At 42.4% G+C, this 19,839-nt stretch overlaps 2 protein-coding genes and 1 long non-coding RNA gene across 4 annotated transcripts; 2 read left to right on the top strand and 1 right to left on the bottom strand.

Annotated features, from left to right (window-relative positions):
- Positions 1 to 33: 33 nt before the first annotated feature.
- FUT11 (fucosyltransferase 11) lies at positions 34 to 6,805 on the top strand. The gene is made up of 3 exons (XM_070364709.1): positions 34 to 815; positions 935 to 1,560; positions 3,024 to 6,805. The coding sequence occupies exons 1-3, from the start codon at positions 108 to 110 to the stop codon at positions 3,169 to 3,171; spliced, it is 1,482 nt and encodes a 493-aa protein (XP_070220810.1). The 5' UTR covers positions 34 to 107; the 3' UTR covers positions 3,172 to 6,805.
- Positions 6,806 to 6,948: 143 nt separating this feature from the next.
- On the bottom strand, positions 6,949 to 17,140 carry LOC106701123 (uncharacterized). Of its 2 annotated transcripts, XR_001351643.2 has the most exons (4): positions 17,017 to 17,140; positions 16,109 to 16,750; positions 10,971 to 11,134; positions 6,949 to 10,103 (listed from the first exon to the last, which is right to left on the bottom strand). It is a non-coding gene; the product is annotated as an uncharacterized lncRNA (long non-coding RNA). The 2 variants fall into 2 exon arrangements; XR_011463001.1 differs by having other exon boundaries at positions 16,109 to 17,097.
- A 20-nt stretch (positions 17,141 to 17,160) lies between these two features.
- Positions 17,161 to 18,487, top strand: CHCHD1 (coiled-coil-helix-coiled-coil-helix domain containing 1). The gene is made up of 3 exons (XM_005901509.3): positions 17,161 to 17,321; positions 17,445 to 17,563; positions 18,159 to 18,487. The coding sequence occupies exons 1-3, from the start codon at positions 17,198 to 17,200 to the stop codon at positions 18,270 to 18,272; spliced, it is 357 nt and encodes a 118-aa protein (XP_005901571.1). The 5' UTR covers positions 17,161 to 17,197; the 3' UTR covers positions 18,273 to 18,487.
- The last annotated feature ends 1,352 nt before the right edge of the window (positions 18,488 to 19,839 follow it).

Below are 19,839 nucleotides of genomic sequence, written 5' to 3'. Positions count from 1 at the left end.
CTGGCCGCTAAGCCGCGCATGCGCCACATGCCCCTGTGGCGTAGGACCCATCGCTACTCAGAGCCAGGCGGGGACCGGTGCTGCGGGCGTCGGCCGCCAGAGTAGACATGGGGGCCGGCCGCCCGGGGTCTGTGCTTGCTGTCCTGGGAGTGCTTGGTGTCTGTGCGACCAGAGGCCCAGGACTCGCGGCGGAGGGGAAGACCGGCGGGGAGGCGGAGTGGGCGGAGCCGTGGGATGGCGCGGTTTTCCGGCCTCCCTCGGCGCTGGGCGCAGTGGGGGTGGCTCGCAGTCCGGGGGCCCCGCGGCCCGGGAGGGAGGAGGCGGTGGACCTGCCGGTGCTGCTGTGGTGGAGCCCGGGGCTGTTTCCTCACTTCCCGGGCGACTCGGAGCGCATCGAGTGCGCGCGCGGGGCGTGCGTGGCGTCCCGAGACCGACGGGTGCGGGGAGACTCGCGGACACGGGCGCTGCTCTTCTACGGCACCGACTTCCGCGCGTCCGAGGCGCCGCTTCCGCGCCTGGCGCACCAGAGCTGGGCGCTTCTGCACGAGGAGTCGCCCCTCAACAACTTCTTGCTGAGCCATGGTCCGGGCATCCGCCTCTTCAATCTTACCTCCACCTTCAGTCGCTACTCGGACTACCCGTTGCCGCTGCAGTGGCTGCCAGGGATCGCTTACCTGCGCCGCGCGGCACCTCCGCTCGAGGAGCGCGCAGAGTGGCGCCGCCGCGGCTATGCGCCGCTGCTCTATCTGCAGTCCCACTGCGACGTGCCTGCGGACCGAGACCGCTACGTGCGCGAGCTCATGCGCTACATTCCGGTGGGTGAGGGCCGGACGGAGCGGGAAGGGGAGGGTGGCGCGTGGGGCTGAGACCGGGACCCCTGGTGTCCTGGCCGACGTGCTGTACCCTCTTGATGGCCGTGCTCTACCCCTCTCAGGTGGACTCCTATGGGAAGTGCCTGCAGAATCGGGAGCTGCCCGCGCCGCGGTTACGGGACACAGCCACAGCCACCACCGAGGATCCAGAGCTCTTGGCCTTCTTGTCCCGCTATAAATTCCATTTGGCTCTCGAAAATGCTATCTGCGACGACTACATGACAGAAAAATTGTGGCGCCCCATGCACCTCGGTGCTGTGCCCGTGTACCGCGGCTCTCCCTCTGTGAGGGACTGGATGCCGAACAATCACTCCATCATCCTCATTGACGACTTTGAGTCGCCGCAGAAGCTGGCAGAGTTTATTGACTTCCTGGACAAAAATGATGAAGAATATATGAAATACTTGGCATACAAGCAACCTGGGGGCATCACTAACCAGTTCCTTCTGGATAGTTTGAAGCAGCGCGAATGGGGAGTGAATGACCCCTTACTACCTAACTACCTTAACGGCTTCGAGTGTTTTGTCTGTGACCACGAACTGGCGCGGCTGGATGCCGAGAAGGCCCACGCAGCCTCTCCTGGGAACATCCCGGTCCCTGAGCCTTATATTGCCCAGCCCTCACACATGGACTGCCCAGTGCCCACACCTGGCTTTGGCAGTGTGGAGGAGATTCCTGAGAATGACAGGTAAGGATAGCTGGGGTCCCCTGGGGCTATCAAATCAAATGAGTTACAGACTTGCTTCCTGCAGGCAATAAACTAGCCCTGGGTGCTGAGGGGATGTTGTATAAGGAAATTATGACATGAGGTCACTGTGCCTTTAAGGTATCAAGAATCTAAGAGAAGACAAATTGCGAAAGAGCAGTAGAAAATGTGAGAGGTAATTGAGGGCAACAACATACGAAAATCAGCTTTTATAAACGGTGTTTGTAGTAGTGATTCAAAAAAAGCTTCAACTAGAGCAGAGGGCCTGTTTAGGGAAGTGATGAGGGACAAAGTTGGGCCAGGTTATACATATTCTGAATACCAGGCCCTGGAGCTGGACTGTCCTGAAAATCAGCTGTTTATTGAGCATCTTCAACATGGTGGGGCTGTGGATGAGAAATACATTAGTGTTTCCAGGGAGGTTTGCCTGCAGTAATCAGGGTTTATGCCTGTTAACTTGGTCTAACTATTAACAGCATCTCCTTTGACTCTTAAAATTACCCTGATTTGGATGATAAATTATGTTTGTCCTAGACAGAATAGAAGGGATGCTTTCAAAAGATGATTAATGATTGTGGCCAATGTGGATTAGAAGGGAAGTGAGGAGGCTACTGAAGTAGGCAGCAGAAGGTGGTGGCATTGGAAACAAGGTCAGCATAGGAGATGGGTTATAAAAACGTTGAAGCCATTTGCAGCAAACCACAGCTGTTAGGGGAGCGGTGAGATAATGTTTGAGAGAGACTGCTAGAATGACCTGCAGAGATCACCGTGGACAGTGGATGGCGGCAGAGGGCTGGCACAGTTTGGTCCTGGGAGTGGAGTGGATTTGTATCCAGTAATTTACATCAGGTAATTTGTATCTAGTTTGTGCAGAACATATTATGATTTATCAGAAGAAAAGTGTAACATTAAAAAAAGAGAAACATTCACGTTATGGCTCATCTACACACTGGATACTTTCGCACTTCTTGATTACTGAAACAGGTGTAACATAAAAAGTAACCATCTAAATACTGGATACTAGACACTGGATACTCTTGCACTTCTTGATTACTGAAACAGGTGTAACATAAAAAGTAACCATCTAAATACACTCACTTGCTTTTCTTAGGAAGATTACTGTTTCCATAGTTTGGCCCCTGCTCTGCCTACCTCTTAATTCCCTCCACATTTGGAGACCAAGAGCAGGCAAGTCAGGAAATTTAACTCACTGGGATATGTGTATGTGTGTAGGGGGGCTTGGATAATGAATTTGTGTTTTTGGCTCACTGCCTGTCACTTAGATTAGTACTGGATTTACTTCACATTTCCTTCCCTCAAAGCAGATCCTTGGTCCTAACCAGAAATCAATGTATCTGCTGAAGATGTCTTTGGCCATTGGGAGAAAGGTAGGATTCCTAGTTGTACTGAGGCTCCATAATCCAACTCTCATTTTGATGTTTCAGCTGGAAGGAGATGTGGCTCCAAGATTATTGGCAAGGTCTGGACCAGGGGGAAGCTCTCACTGCCATGATCCACAACAATGAGACACTTCAGGGGAAATTTTGGGATTACCTAACAGAGATCTTCATGAAAAGGAACCAAAATCTCTAATTGCTCATACAAGTATTTAACTTGACACAGCTAAGGAGATGGAAGTCCTTATACAACCATGGGACATGAAGGATATCCAATGCACAAGTCCTTAATGAACACTGTCTTACCATGAATCCAAGGAGTAAGTTATATCCACTGATATTTTATTCTAATCATATGTAGCCAGGGTCTCAGCCTATGGTAATAGAGCCTCTTCTCACGAGAGATGGAGGCATCCAGTTTTTGATTCAATGGGAACCAGAAGCCTGAAACACCCCATTTGATTCAAGGTGCTGATCAACAGAATTTTTAAAGAACTCCTTCTTTTTCTAGCTCTTTCAGCCTCTCAGTCATGATTTGGGACATGTTAGTTCTTGGCTGTGAATGAGGTAAGACGGGCCAGGTTTAGAGTATGAAAACCTCTCCTGTATTCTTTAAACTGCTCATTATTTTTTTTAAATTTAAATTTATTTAATTGGAGGCTAATTACTTTACAATATTGCATTGGTTTTACCATACATCAACATGAATCCGCCATGGGTGTACACGTGTCCCCAGTCCTGAACCCCCCTCCCACCTCCCTCCCCGTACCATCCCTCTGGGTCATCCCAGTGCACCAGCCCCGGGCATCCTGTATCCTGCATCGAACCTGGACTGGCGATTCGTTTCTTATATGATATTATACATGTTTCAATGCCATTCTCCCAAATCATCCCACCCTCTCCCTCTCCCACAGAGTCCAAGAGACTGTTCTATAGGTCTGTGTCTCTTGCTGTCTCGCATACAGGGTTATCATTACCATCTTTCTAAATTCCATATATATGCGTTAGTATACTGTACTGGTGTTTTTCTTTCTGGCTTACTTCACTCTGTATAATCGGCTCCAGTTTCATCCACCTCATAAACCACTATTATTCAATACCTTTTCCTAATTTCTATTCCTATCTCTTGCTTTATAAACTATTTATGTTGGTGGTGAAGCAAAACTCCTGGTGGGTTGTATTCTGGCTCTCTGGAGTTGTAATTTTTTTATATCACTTACTTTGCCTTTCATGTCAGCTTTTTTGAGTGGCTTTTCTTGCCTGGTTTTCCACAATTTCTGTTGGAGATGGAGTAGCCTTACCACCATTCCCACACTTATTCCCACCTGCATTAAACTGGCTAGAGATTGGACACCTTTTCTTAGTGCTGATTTGCTTCATATCTAGGGCATATCTGAAATTCCTTCTCACCTCATGAATATCAAAATTCAGAGGCTAATAAATATCACGTCAACTTAAGGAATCATCCTGCTCTATTTTAGAGATGGAGACTCAGGCTGCAAATGATAGCAGAAAAAGTTATCATCATTTCAAAAGGTTAAAATAGGTCAATGTGAATCAAAGCACAAATTGTTATAGGTCTTTGGTCTTTTTCTGTCTGCCTAATGAATTCTTCTATTTTATTATCTTTATATGCTACAAAAGTCCATTTCCCCCAAAAACTCATGAAAATTATGGAGGAAGAATCAGCCCAGCAATATAGCTCTAGTAATTATCTCATATTATCTCATATTCTGTGGCACTTTTAAGTGGGATAAACATTCCAACTTCATCCATTCTATTACTGTTACAGTACATAACTTTATAGCACTTACCGAGGCCACATTTTGATGAAGTCCATCTAAGGCCCTAAACCCAAGGGAATGAGAGATGAAGCAAGACCATTTAAGCCATCATGAGTGGCTGGCTAAATAAAAAGCTGTTAGATTTGGGGAGGTAGCCAAACACTTCTACTACTGTGGTTTAAACATACAGCTTAATGGAGAGGGAGATCATCTGCTTTTTCTGGGGCAGTGGAACAAGAACACCTTGGATCTTAGAACTACACTGGTTGTAATGTATTAATGAATTATCACTAGAGAACTCCCATAGCTTATCAATATATCTGGTTTAGTGTGTATGCATGTGTATATACACACATTATTTACAGACATATATGTGGTTGTAAAGACTGAAGAGGAAGATGATGCTTATGACTTCAGTATAGACTATGTATAATAGGACCTTGGGTTTCTATAAGGTTTTGTTTTTAATATTTTGAACAGCCTGCTAAGCTGTTCTATGTGTGATATACCAGTTTGTTTTTAAATTAAAAAAATCTAGCTATTTACATCAAAGCTAACATCAAGTGTTTATTTTAAAACATAATGGCACTTGCTTTGAATGGGGTATAGATCAGAGACTTTATAATTTTTGGCTGACATGAAACTATATAATATCCCACAAAATGGAAATGTTGCAACAGATCTCACAATAAACATTTATATATGTGGGGTGTTCATATATATATTGGGCTTCCCTTGAGGCTCAGCTGGTAAAGGATCCGCCTGCAATGTGGGAGACCTGGGTTTGATCCCTGGGTCGGGAAAATCCCCTGGAGAAGGGAAAGGTTACCCACTCCAGTATTCTGGCCTAGAGAATTCCATGGACTGTGTATAGTTCATGGGGTCGCAGTTGGATTTCCACTCTCATATATACATATATGATGCTTCCACTAGGGCCCCTTTATTGTGACCTTTGAAGATGTAGCCAACCAAAGTTATAATTTAGGCTGGATTTCACTGCCAGGGTGATTCTTTTTTTCTTTTTTTGTGTCATACAGCTTGTGGGACCTCAGTTCCCTGACCTGGGACTGAATCTGGGCCCGTGGCAGTGAAAGAGCAGAGTCCCAACCACTGGACCACCAGGGAACTCCCTATTTTCATTTTATTTAAAAAAAAATGCCCTTCAGGACTTCCTTAGCAGTCCAGTGTTTAAGACTCTGCCTTCCAATGCAGCGGGGTAAGTTTGATCCTTAATTCCCTGGTCCCGAACTAAGTTCCCACATGCCCCAAGGAGCAGCCAAGAAAAAAAAGGGCCCTTCATAACAGTATAGAAAGTTTTCTGTTTAGACTTTTGCAGAAAAGAACAAGACAGACCTTTGAAATACTTAATGTTAAAATTTGATATAGTACGGACTCTTACAAAAGCCAAATTCAGGACTCAGACTTCTAAGCGTGCAAGCTATTTAAATGCAGACACCAGTTTATATTGTATACAAAATACAGTATTACCAAGTGCAAACTAAGGTTAGGACTCAAATTTCATTATGTGCAATAAAATGGGTAGGCAATGGTTATGCAAGGTGTAGAATCATTCTTACTTCTCCTGTTTAATTACACCAGTTCAACTGGCATTACCTTAGCACTTTTATGTACAAAGTAGGCCAGTTGTTTATGAATGATTGTGGAGACTCATCCCTGGTTTGTAGTCAGTGCTTCGGAGACTTTCTTTATTCCTCTTACCACAAAAGTATTCACAAAAGAGCAGGGTAAGCCAGGTGCTACCTTTCCACAAGGGAAAGCAGAACCAGAAGTAGCCACATGGCTCTCCAACTAAAGGCTTCACTTTCTCAGCAATGTGAATTTTCTGTGGTTTGGGGCCCAGCCTGCTCTGTATACCGCAGCAGGCTTGAGGTTATTAGTGGTAGAAGTGTCCAATAGGAATCAACTTTGTGTTGCTGGAGTGGGGGTGGAGCATGGGGCTGATGCCTTTATAATTCCCAAGAGTTGCTATTTTCTATTATCTCAGGTTTAATTTTGTATTAATAAATGGCTTCTTTTTAAACAGTGTCTTCTGCTTGATTTTATTTCTGGGGTGAACATGGTAAAGTTGGAGACTTGCAAAAATATTTCAAACATTTGTTCATTTAACAAATATGTATTGGCATTACTCTAGGCCTTGGGATATGGCACTGAGCAAGATTGACAAGGTCCCTTCTCTCATTATGTGTACATTTTAAGTGGGTGTTGGGGTTAAAGCCGTAAACAAACAATAAATGAATAAGATAATCCAGAGTATGATAGATACTATGAAGAAAATAAAACATGTTGATGGTGGTTTAGCATGGAAGTCAGGGAACTCCTCTTTGACATCAAGTGAGACTCAACAGAACAAAAAGAGCCAGTCATGCGGAGATAAATGGGACGATTCTAAATATGTGACAAGTGATTAGCGCACACTCAATTTACATAACCAAATAAAAACTGCTCCTCCAAAGTAATCATCTTATGAACTATAAGACTGTCCAAGTTATCCTTTCATTACCAGAAACATTTCTTGGAGATCATGTGTAAATGCCTTGAGCATCAGTGGTACATCTTTGGACTGAGTTTTGTAAACAGCTAAGTCACTTCAGAGGGGCAGGGGGTAGAAGAGGTCACTTAGAACCAAGTCTAGTTAAAGCTAGGCATTACAATCCAAGGGCCAAGTGTATAAATAGAGATGATACTGCAAAGTATCTTAGCAGGATTGGCGAGAAGATTAAATAAAACAATGAATGTGAGAAAGTGCTTAAACCTCACCCTATCCAATGAGATCACTACAAATGAGAACTGTTGTGTCCAGCTCGACAGCACAGGTTCCCCAAACTGCCGCCGTGGCAGAAGAGTGAGAAACACTCAAAGTTACAGCGGGGATCGGGATGAACACCCCCACGAGGTGAAGGCGTCCAAGCTGATCTCAAGTCTGCTTTATTATACTTTTTGAGACTTGCTTGTATGTGTTTATGTGAGCATAGCAGGCCAGGTGGCCTTCAATGATAATCCTGTGCAGTTAACATTTAGTATTTTTGTATCCCTGTTTTTCTGCCTCAAGGACAGAGACCCAGGTAGTCTCTGTGTGCCGCCCAGGCACCAAGGACAGGAACAGTCTGCTGCCGGCTTTCCATCCCAGGTATCCATCCTGCTTTCAAGATGTTTGCTGTTCCTTCCTGGATTCCTTCACGAGTCACATACTGAGTCATGTCCTCTCAGCAAGATTGTTTAATTCTTTTGTCAGGCCTTTTAGTAGGCCTGTCTCCTACATCTCCCCCTTTTTGTTTCTGTAGATAACTGAATATAGTCAAGAAGGCTAACTGTTGCTGCTGCTGCTTTCGTGTTCTTCTCCAGACTATACAGAGACAAAACGGAATAAGACATTGCAACTAATTATAAGTCCATAACCATAGGATTTGATTTGTTTGAGAGGATTTAAGGAAGACAATCCATCAGCTATAGCATTAAGCAAAGAGCCAGTAATCACATCAAGTTTTTTATTAAACATGTCTAGAATGTCACATTGTAACTCTTGTATATCTTATGTAATATTTCCTTGATTTAGTAAATGTCGTTTAACTTTATCCCAGTTAAAAGTCAATTGATTATACATATTTATGTGCAGTCACACAGAATGATGTGTAATTCCAGTCACTCTCTAGTCTTAATTGTTTTTGTAGACTTACCAATTGATCTCCTAATAAATAACAGTATGTTGTAAGCCAGCCACTTGTGAAGCCAATTTTTCATCTATTTTTTGTTGAGTGGACCAAAGAACGTCTGCATCCTTATGCCAATCTTGTACAAAATGAAGTTTGAACAGATTGATGCAATGCTACACTGCTGTAGTGGTGGTTATTGCTATAATTCCCAGAATAGCTGCTATTTAACATACCAATAAATCTTTTTGTTCTTTTTAAAGTTGCTTTTATAATTTCTTCTATGGCATAAAGAGTAGGGCTTTCTTGCCAGCCTCTTTGTAAATCCACTGGTATCCAAATACCTGTCCAAGTTTTTAAAACATAAATACTTTGCCAAGATTCATTGAAAGGAATGGTATTGTTTAAACAAGTATAAAAAGAATGATTTATACAATTTATGAGACCAGTAGAGATGTTACATATCGCTGGCCCTAACATAAGCACAAAAGGTAATCTTACACAGGCCTGAATAGTATGAGTAGAATTTTTAATAAAATTAAAAGTTGCCTTAGGATCGTTTAAGATATATTCAGTATAACGGCCATTCCAAGCCTTAAGGGTTTTTAAAGCCATAGGTATCTTCCAAATCTCATTATGTACTGGGTGATGGATAAGTTGAGGAATGGGGGGAGCAAATCCCTCTCCATGCCATATCAAAGATGCATTTCCATATGTACCAAGTGTGTTATTATGATATATCCATGGACTAGAAATACTTGTTCCTTTAATCTTAGGGGTTCCTCTAGGGCCCTAATCTATAATCTGTCCCTCAGGAGTATTTAGTAACAGATGACCTTCAGACCCTCTACCATTTTTCCACTGGATCCAGTCCTCCATCCATACCATGTCCTATTCTTAAAAGCATAGCCTGGGAGATTAGGAGGACGATAATGTATGGTGGAATTTTCTCTTTCTTTAAAAGTAAGTGCTGTTAATAAGAAAAAAGTGTTCTTATTCTCTCCAGGCTTTTCTACAATAGAAAGCCATCCCCAGAATCCCGTCTTTAAACAGAATTCTCCAAATCCTATACAAATGGATGTGCTGTCTGTTCTTACTGTATAATTTTTTAGAGATTGTCCTTCTTCTTCCTCTTTTAAAGGAAGGCTTGGATCATAAGGACCAGGAAGCCAGGCTGAATCATTGACAAATATGGGAATACTGAATCTTCCTATGTAATGGGTCTTAATAAAGGAGGATTGAGAATATATGCCCAATAATGATGACTGGATCAGCCTGAACACTTACTGACATTGTGATAAGGGTTACCATAGCCAGTAGTAGATTGGCAGATGTTTTTGAAAGGCCATGATGATGAACTAGGCTCTCAGCTTCCTGTGATAACTTTTCTGCCCCCAAGTGGGTATTGTGGCAGTTCACGTTCGCTTGGTCTTGGCAGGCCCAAGTTCTAACGTAAGGTGCAGCATGGCATGCGTCAGAAGTCTGGAGGGTGGGTCTATATCAAATCATGTTTTTTTCTTTCCAATACCAGATTCTCCTCCTCAGGATCCATCGGTGTTCATTTTCCTCTATTAAGGTAAGAGCATACCCTCTTCCTTGTTTAAGCATGATATCCAGCTTCCATTCCCTGTCCTCTTTCCACAATAGTTTTTGCCAAACCTCCTGTAAGGGAGAAACTTTAAGGGAAGTATCTTTAGTCTGTTGTGAAAAGTTCCAGTGAACCTCAGCTGCTGGTTTCTCATATAGCCCTCTTATGTCCAAAAAATTTAGAGTAAAAAGAGCTAAAGCTATTTTATCCTTAGGGGAAACAGGTCCCAAGCCATACTGTCCTCCCCCTTTTTGTTTCTGTAGTATAAGTTTTAAAGTTCGGTGGGCATGTTTGATGATGGCTTGTCCTTGAGGATTATAAGGAATGCCTGTAATATGTTTAATAGACCAGTCAGCTAAAAATTTTTGAAAGATATGACTTTTATAAGAAGGCCCATTGTCAGTTTTTATAGTTTTTGGTAGGCCCATATAGGCAAGAGCTTGTCGTAAGTGAGGGATACATTGAACAGTTGACTCTCCATTATGAACTGAAGCAAAAATCATTCCAGAATATGTGTCAATGGAAACATGTATTAAACCTAAATTACCAAAACAGGGCATATGAGTAACATCAGTTTGCCGTAAGTCATTAGGATATAATCCACAAGGATTTACGGGCACTGATTTATGGGCACTATTGTGGAAGTCTGACAGGTAGGGCACTGAGAAACAATATTTTTAGCTTGTTGTCGGGATAACTGAAATCAATATTGTAATCCTCTGACGTTAATGTAAGTTAAAGCATGAAACTAAGTGGGAGTAAGGAATGTAGTTAATTTAACATCAATCTGGTCATTACCTTCTGATAAAGGTTCTGGTAATTGAGAATGAGAGCGGGTATGAGTAATATGAAATGGAAATTGTCGATCCCTAACTATATCTTGTAATTTCAAAAATAACTGATGAATGGGAAGGTCCGAGACAGGAATATGAATAGTTTCTATCTGGAAACTTACCTTAACAGCATATTGAGAATCTGAAATGATATTAATGGGTATTACAATGTCTGACAGGACAGTAATTATGGCATCTACTTCAGCTTGTTGTATTGATGAATATGATGATTGCCAAATTTTGGTGGTTGGACCACAATATCCATCCTTACATTCTTTATTTGCATCTGTAAAAAAGATAGGAGCACACTCAATAGGTTTTGTTTTAGTTATTCTAGGCAATTTAAAAACATGTTTTTTAAGAAAATTAATTTAGAAGATGGATCAGATCAGATCAGATCAGTTGCTCAGTCGTGTCCGACTCTTTTCGACCCCATGAATTGCAGCACACCAGGCCTCCCTGTCCATCACCAACTCCCTGAGTTCACTCAGACTCACGTCCATCGAGTCAGTGATGCCATCCAGCCATCTCATCCTCTGTCATCCCCTTCTCCTTCTGCCCCCAATCCCTCCCAGCATCAGAGTCTTTTCCAATGAGTTAACTCTGCATCAGGTGGCCAAAGTACTGGAGTTTCAGCTTTAGCATCATTCCTTCCAAAGAAATCCCAGAGTGACAATCAATTGTACCAATAAAATCAGATAATGCTATCTGCCATTCCATATTTTGTGCAAAAAGTCATTCTATCTGACCTTTAGCTAAAGGAACTATTATATATTTGGGATCATATCCTGAAATTTGTTGAATACGAGTCCTCGATTTAAAAATCAATTTACTAATAAGGTCTACATAGGTAGTCAATAATTTTGTTTGTTTATGGGGTAAAAATACCCGTTGTAATTATAAATTCATTTTTCCATATTATTCCTGTAGGAGAATGAGGTGTAGGCATAATTAAAGCAGTTAAAGGTTGTTGAATATCAATTCGAGATAACTGTTTTTGTTGCATGCCTTGATTCATTTCTTGTAATTCTCGATTGGCTTCAGCTCTAAGTGTTCATGGACTGCTGAGATCTGTATCTCCTTTTAGAGTATTAAATAAATTTGTCAAAGCATAATTAAGGATAACCAGTGTAGGTCATCGGAGAAGGCGATAGCACCCCACTCCAGTACTCTTGCCTAGAAAATCCCATGGACAGAGAAGCCTGGTAGGCTGCAGTCCATGGGGTCGCGAAGAGTCGGACATGACTGAGAGACTTCACTTTCACTTTTCACTTTCATGCACTGGAGAAGGAAATGGCAACCCACTCCAGTGTTTTTGCCTGGAGAATCCCAGGGACGGCGGAGCCTGGTGGGCTGCCGTCTATGGGGTCGCACAGAGTCGGACACGACTGAAGCTACTTAGCAGCAGCAGCAGCAGCAGCAGTGTAGGTCATAACCAATTAGTATCTCCTAATAATTTTTGCAAGTCATTCAGAGTATTAAGGTGATCAGTTCTAATTTGTATCTTTTGAGAGGATACTGTATGATGATTAAGAATGTATCCCAAATAATTATTTTCTATATTTTATCAGGAGCAATTATTAAGCCGAATTCTTTCAATATATTTTGAGTGTCTAAAAATATATGGTGCAATAACTGATTATCTGGATAAGCCAATAAAATATCATCCATATAATGTATAACATAAGCCTGGGGATATTTTTGTCTAATGATAGATAAGGGCTGATTAATAAAAATGTGACATAAAGTAGGACTTTCATTAAGGTCCTTTCATTGGAGAAGGAAATGGCAACCCACTCCAGTGTTTTTGCCTGGAGAATCCCAGGGATGGGGGAGCCTGGTGGGCTGCCATCTATGGGATCACACAGAGTCGGACACGACTGAAGTGACTTAGCAGCAGCAGCAGCAGCAGGACTATTCATCATCCTTGAAGTAAGACAGTCCATTGATATCTCTGACTGGTATTAATGCTAGGACAGTAAAAGCAAACTTAGGAGCATCAGAAAGATCTAAAGAAACAGTAAAAAAACAATCTTTTAAGTATATTATTGTAAGATGTCATTTTTTAGGAATCATAGATGGTAAGAGAATACCTGACCGTAAGGCTCCCATGGGTTCCATTACAGCATTAATTTTTCTTAGGTCTGTTAATATTCTCCATTTACCTGATTTCTTTTTTACAACAAAAACTAGGGAGTTCCAGGGGCTAGTAGATTCAATTATATGTCCTTGCTCTTTATGTTCTAGTATTAGCTCATATAATGCTTCCAATTTTTCTCTGGTTAAGGGCTACTGCTCCATCTATATGGGTTTTTCTGAAAGCCAAGTCAGTTTTAATGCAGTCTTTTTTGAAGCAGTGGCCCCTCTGATAAATTTGGATTTTGGAAAGGGTTATACACCATATTGGCCATAATTTGTTTAGCTTGTGGGGATATAGTGGGTATGGTTACATATGCTCCCCATTGCATTAATAAATCTCGTCCCCCAAAATTGATTGGAATATCTGCAACCAGAGGTTGCAAAGTGGCAGTTTGTTGTTCTGGGCCTTTACAGAGCATTGTTTGAGAGCTTTGACAGATATTCATAGTCCCTATTCCTGTTATAACAGTAGGAACTGATTTAATGGCCAGGAATGAGGTCAATGTTTTATAGCTATTATTGAAACATCAGCTCCTGTATCCATGAGCCCAGAAAATCTCTTTCCCATTATTTCTGTATCTAGTTTTGGTCTCTCATCAGTAACATAGGTCTGCCAATATACTTGTTTTCCCGTACTTCCAAATCCTCCTTCTCTTTTTCTAGGGGATTAATCTTTATGTAAGGCAACAGAAGGGAGTTGTGTAATTCACTCTCCCTTATTTATTTGATATGGAATATTAGCACTCATCATAACATGAATTTCCCTTTCAAAGTCTTCAATGATTCCAATTTGTACTTGAATGCCCTTTATAGTTAGACTACTTCTACCAATCATAAGTCCAACAGTATTTTTTGGAAGAGGACCCCATATTCCTATAGGAATTTTACATACTCTCATAGATGGCATCAATAATTGATTATCTAGGGCAGGAATATCTATTGCTGCGCTGCCCGAGGTTACTGCTACTGCTAAGTCACGTCAATCGTGTCTGTGCGACCCCATAGACGGCTGTCCAACAGGCTCCTCTGTCCCTGGGATTCTCCAGGCAAGAATACTGGAGTGGGTTGCCATTTCCTTCTCTAATGCATGAAAGTGAAAAGTGAAAGTGAAGTCGCTCAGTCGTGTCTGACTCTTAGCGACCCCATGGACTGTAGCCTACCAGGCTCCTCCATCCATGGGATTCTCCAGGCAAGAGCACTGGAGTGGGTTGCCATTGCCCGAGGTTGTTGGGAGTAAATCATAGATTGATTGTTTTCTAATATTTGAGTGGGATATGTGAATGGGACTGCATTCCATGAACACGGATTGTTTTGGGAGCCCCTAGCTCGGCCCAGAAAGGTGTTTCCCAACAGAGGAGTCCCGTCTTTATGAAATTTGGAATGGCGTTGATTAGCCCAGTGATTTCCTTTTTGAAATTTAGAACATAATCCAGGGGCTTTAGCTTCCCCTTTTCGATCATTATTATTTATTTTACAATCTTTTTTCATTTGTCCCAGTTTTCTGCATCCATGACATTTAATTTTATTGTCCTTTTTTCCTTTTGAAAGGGCCTGTGCCAGTAACTGCATCTTATAGGGTTCTGATCCAGTATCATGACACGCCTTTATATAATCTTCCAAGTTGCTTTCCTGAGCTTTTAAAGGTTGGAGAGCCTTTTGGCATTCAGAGTTAGCATTGTCATAAGCCAACAGCTGTAAAAGCATGTCCCTTAGATTAGGGTGAGATACCGAGCTCATTAAATTTTTTCGAAGTCTGGCTATAAAGTCAACATAAGTGTCTCCATTAGACTGTCTAACTTGTGTAAATGATGGAGTAGTATGTCCAGGAGGATTAAGTTTTTCCCAAGCTCTTAAACATACAAATCGTACTTGGGAGAGGACCTGATCGTCAAATTGTAATTGAGCCTGTATTCCAAAATATCCTCCTGACCCCATCAGCTGCTCCAAGGAAATGTTAATAGGTGGATTTGAAGCAGCATTTTTATGAGCTTGTTGATTTGTTTCATCTTTCCACCAGGTTTTAAATTGTAAAAATTCAGAGGATGAAAAACAAGTTCTTGCAACCGTATCTCAGTCAAAAGGGATCAGCCTTTCAGCTTGTGAAAGTCCTTGAATTAAACCCACAGTATATGGAGAGTTAGTACCATATTGTGTACACGCTTGTTTTATCTCTTTGACTGTCTTAAAAGGCAGAGGGTGATAATCATAAGTAATAGCACCTTGTGGATACTGTGGACCAGGGGAAACCTGAGTGACCACCACAGGGAGGGCTAGGGCATCTTCATCCCCTTGTAGTTGTGCCTGTCTAATTCCCCTTTGAAAGGGAGAAATATGGTTGGGCACTGTCAGATGAGGTTCAAAATGCCGTCATCCCACGGAGTCTGCAGATCTAAAGGGGGTGGCTCTGTTAAGGGTGCTGAAGGATGAGCCACATTAACCATGGGAAAATGATCATTATTCCCACATGATTTTATTTTCTTTCGCTCTTTTCATTTGGGGCACAGAGGTGCTTTTCCCCCTTCAGAATCACTATTCTCATATAAACAAGATTCATTCTCTGATTGTTCATGTGTTGTCTCTACAGAATTTTCAGAATCAGAGGCTTCTGAATGTAAAGGTCCTAGCGCAGTGCTAATAAGATTTCCCAGTGACCAGGCAAAGGACTACATTCCCCACTATGATACCCCACTATGATAAGCTCTGCATAGGCAACGCATAACTTCTTGCTATTCTTTATACCTTAAAGTCCCTCTATCTGGATCAAGTCAATAGCAATGTTTTTCAATAGCAGAAAGTAAGTCTTTTAAAGCAGAATGAGAAACTTGCACTCCCAAGCTTTTCAACAAAGTCTTTTAAGACTTGCATATAGGTCGGAGGTTTGGATTTTCGAATTATGTACTTATGTATTTATCGCTGATTAAATCATGGAGTTCTCTAAAAAAAAAAAAAAAAGACTTGCATATATGCTTAGGGCTTCCCTTGTGGCTCAGACGGTAAAGCGTCTGCCCACAATGCGGGAGATCAGGGTTTGATCCCTAGGTCGGGAAGATTTTCTGGAAAAGGAAATGGCAACCCATGCCTCATTGTTACTCTGATTGAATTATCCATGGGGTGTACTCACCAGGTACTTTCCACGTCCACCTCTTCGGTCGGAATTCCCTGCGTTCCTTGCCTCCTAAGGAGAAGCTCCGAAAGCTGGTTTCCCTTTCAGGTCCCTGTTGGGGCGCCACTTGTCTAGTCCAGCTCGACAGCACGGGTTCCCCAAAGCGCCACCGTGGCAAAAGAATGAGAAACACTCAAGAAAGGGAACCAACACCCCCACGAGGTGAAGGCGCCCAAACTGATTTCAAGTCTGCTTTATTATACTTTTTGAGACTTCCTTGTACGTGTTTACATGAGCATAGCAGGTCAGGTGGCCTTCAATGATAATCCTGTGCAGTTAACATTTAATATTTTTGTATCCCTGTTTTTCTGCCTCAAGGACAGAGACCCAGGTAATCTTTATGTGCCTCCCAGGCACCAAGGATAGGAACAGTCTGTTGATGGCTTTCCAACCCCAGGTGTCCATCCTGCTTTCAAGATGTTTTCTGTTCCTTCTTGGATTCCTTCAGGAATCACATACTGAGTCATGTCCTCTCAGCAAGATTGTTTAATTCTTTTGTCAGGCCTTTTAGTAGGCCTGTCTCCTACAAAAACGATTCTTTAAGCCGCAGCAGCTGTTCAAATAAATGAATCTATTTTTCTTCACGGCTTCGAAGTGGCTCTAAAGGTAATCAAAACCAACAGTTCTTTAAGGTTTATTAAAATTAAATCATTCCCAAGTTAGCACCTTAAAGTCTCACATTTTGATCCGCTCCCATCCTCTCTGTCCTTGCCTATGTCAATCACTCTCTAATGCAGACTTTACCACCCGAAACTTGGGCTCTTTCCTGGGTGTTCCTGGCCCAGTACTGCCCAAGACTTCAGGGCCCAGAGCTCACAAAAGTCAGCGTGGACCCACAAAACAGCCCCAAAGATTCTCCTCCTAACCTGCACAAGTGTCTACACCAGCCAGGGTCCGAAACCGGAATCAAGGCGACCCCGCCAAGAAAAGAAAGAAGAGCATCCCGGGGCAGGAGGTGGGTGGGTTGCAGCCGAACCTTATCCGGCTCGTAGGGGTCACGCAGGGTCACGCACGGCGCCGCAGAGCCTGCCGGGAGCTCCGTGTGCAATGGCGACGCCAAGCCTCCGAGGTCGGCTAGCACGGCTTGGGAATCCGCGGAAGCCTATACTGAAGCCCAATAAGCCTCTCATCCTAGCTAACCATGTCGGGGAACGGCGCCGGGAGAAGGGCGGTGAGTCCTCAGCCTTGGAGGCCCCAGAGCGGAAGCTGGAATAGTGCCGAAGGCTACTGGGTGGGAGGGTCGGAAAGTAAGGGTTTCTTTGTGACTGAGGATCCTCCCGTTCTGCTCCTCCAGAGGCGACCTGTATCACGGAGATGTCGATAATGATGGCTTGCTGGAAGCAGAATGAATTCCGCGACGAAGCGTGCAAAAAAGAGATCCGCGACTTCTTCGATTGTGCTTCGAGGGCTGAGGTGACAGGAGGCTTCTGGGGTGCCCTTTTGAGAGGAAAATAGGGGGCATACAGTAGTGGTTCTTTCTGCTCTTGCTTGGTGATAAGAAAGTCCCTCTCATTCTGAAAGGGAGAGGAGATTTTTGGAAGCTACTTGATCACGCCAGAGTGGGAAAGGTTACTGTTTTGAAATCGCTGTGATGCTGAGAGATTTGTTTCATTGCTTTCAGCTTTACCGGGTGCAAAATGAGGTTAATAATTAATATTCGTTTTATAGAATTTTTTTTTATCAAGTGAAGACATGCATGGGAAAGCCACTTTTTAAAGTTTAAATTGCTTTTCAAATAGACATTATTGTTTAAACTAGAGACAGTAAAGGACAGATTGTTTAGTTTCCAGACTAAATTGCCGACTGGGAATTGTATACTAAATTGTATAATTCAGATTTTACAATCATTCGTGGATCCCAAGTCCTATGAATGAAAGGGAACTGGGAAGATGACACAGATCTCCAGGCTGGTTAACACCTTAGCGTAATTTGGGTTGTGTGAGAACTATTAGCTTAGGTCAGGGCCAACTTCAGAGCTGTCATTTTAATTTTTGTTCTGTGTTTTCAGGCAGCCCGAAAAATGAGATCAATCCAGGAGGATCTGGGAGAGTTGGGGAGTTTACCTCCCAGGAAGTTGAATAAGCTGTTACAGAGGTTTCCTAACAAGCCTCACCTCAGCTGAAAATGGAGGAGCATTTTCAGTGACTGGACTTAGCTTCTGAGAATTAAACAGAGGCATTTTAGAGATATTTGCACTGCCATGCTCTCTTTGAAGAGTAGAAAGAGGCAAAACACTGTCTTTTTTTGTCTTTTTTTTTTTTTTTTTTTTTTACCCTTTGGAAACATTATGTGGGTGGAAATTTTGCTTTATTTTGAAATAAAATCTTCTGAAGAGAACTTGGCCTTTTGTCGTGGATTAGGTACTCCCACCGTAGTTGAACCTTGCGTCCTCCCCTACATTCTGAAAGGTGTTTGCTCCCTGATTTGCACCAGGAGCAGGACAAAAACCTTTATGTTGTCCTGCAATTGAGGTCCTTTATACCATTTAGTGCCCTTGCCTTTGGATGCGTTAAGGTTGTTATCCGTATGTGCAGTTTTTTGCCATCATCTGTAAGTATATTTAGAGACGACCTATTTTTGTGCATAGCCTCTGTAAGGTGCTGCTGGAATAATCAGAGGCTCACAAATTAATAACCCACAGTTACTGCAGATGAATTTTATTTGGCCCACACAGTTAAAATTTATGTTAGCTGACCACAATAGAAACTGTCATAAAAAGTCCACTTTTTCGCTTCCCTTAAAAAAAAAAAAAATCAAAAGATCTGACAATCCTAGTTTCTTATCTCCACATGGAAATAAAGATTAATCAAATAGAGTTGATTATCTCCATTCTCCAGAGATCTGGTCATGGGACTCCCCCAAGTGGTGAGACTAAGACTTAATTGGCAATTATCATCTTTATGTATTACCTGTTCAGTAGTGTCATTATCTGCTTTCGTGACCTCTTGATATTCTATAGCCTGCCCTTTTAGACATAACTGAGTTAACTTTTTTATGTACTTTACAGCACATAATATCCCCGTTAAATGTACAAAGGGATCAGCGGGGGTTTTAAAGCTCCAGTGGGATAATTATTAAGATAAATGAAGGGGCCATGCCTCCTTGAAGCACATACCCCATACCACCACATATCCCACTGATGGAGTACTGGACAACTGCCTATTCCGCCGGCTGAGGCTGTTAGGAAGAAGTTCCGTGCTTAGGTACTGTGGACTAGCCTTGAAGTTCTTAACCTTTGGTCAATAGACTCCCAGTAAGAGGTCTGTGAATATGGATGAGAACAGAAAAAGTTATCTTTAACCACAACTGAAATTGAGTATTTCAGTTAGCACTGGGAAACAACACTATTATTAGCAATACCTATATGAAACCACAATATTTTATACCTTACAGTTTGTTACAGATGTCTCAATATTTATACTCATCACAGGGAAGCCTGGCGTGCTGCTGTCCGTGGGGTGGCAAAGAGTCAGACACGACTGAGCGACTGAACTGAACTAAATTTATTAATATTTTGATAATTGTATATCAACATAAAATATTTTCTTTATAATTCTTTGATTTATTCTATTTATAAACAATCTGAGGGACCTCCCAGGTGGTCCAGTGATTAGTACTCTGCATCCAGTGCAGGGGGCACAGGTTCAATCCCTGTTCAGGAAACTAAGATTCCACATGTGGCCAAAAAT

The sequence above is a fragment of the Bos mutus genome, chromosome 28 (assembly GCF_027580195.1).
Source record: "Bos mutus isolate GX-2022 chromosome 28, NWIPB_WYAK_1.1, whole genome shotgun sequence".
Lineage (NCBI taxonomy): Eukaryota > Metazoa > Chordata > Mammalia > Artiodactyla > Bovidae > Bos > Bos mutus.
The sequence above is the reverse complement of the archived record's forward strand: the minus strand, read 5'-3'. Positions and strand labels throughout refer to the sequence as shown.

Coding starts and splice junctions, on each gene's coding strand:
- FUT11 (XM_070364709.1), top strand. CDS start 108: ATGGGGGCCGGCCGCCCGGGGTCTGTGCTTGCTGTCCTGGGAGTGCTT. Junction 816..934: donor AGCTCATGCGCTACATTCCG/GTGGGTGAGGGC, acceptor TACCCCTCTCAG/GTGGACTCCTATGGGAAGTG. Junction 1,561..3,023: donor GAGATTCCTGAGAATGACAG/GTAAGGATAGCT, acceptor TTGATGTTTCAG/CTGGAAGGAGATGTGGCTCC.
- CHCHD1 (XM_005901509.3), top strand. CDS start 17,198: ATGGCGACGCCAAGCCTCCGAGGTCGGCTAGCACGGCTTGGGAATCCG. Junction 17,322..17,444: donor ACGGCGCCGGGAGAAGGGCG/GTGAGTCCTCAG, acceptor CTGCTCCTCCAG/AGGCGACCTGTATCACGGAG. Junction 17,564..18,158: donor ATTGTGCTTCGAGGGCTGAG/GTGACAGGAGGC, acceptor CTGTGTTTTCAG/GCAGCCCGAAAAATGAGATC.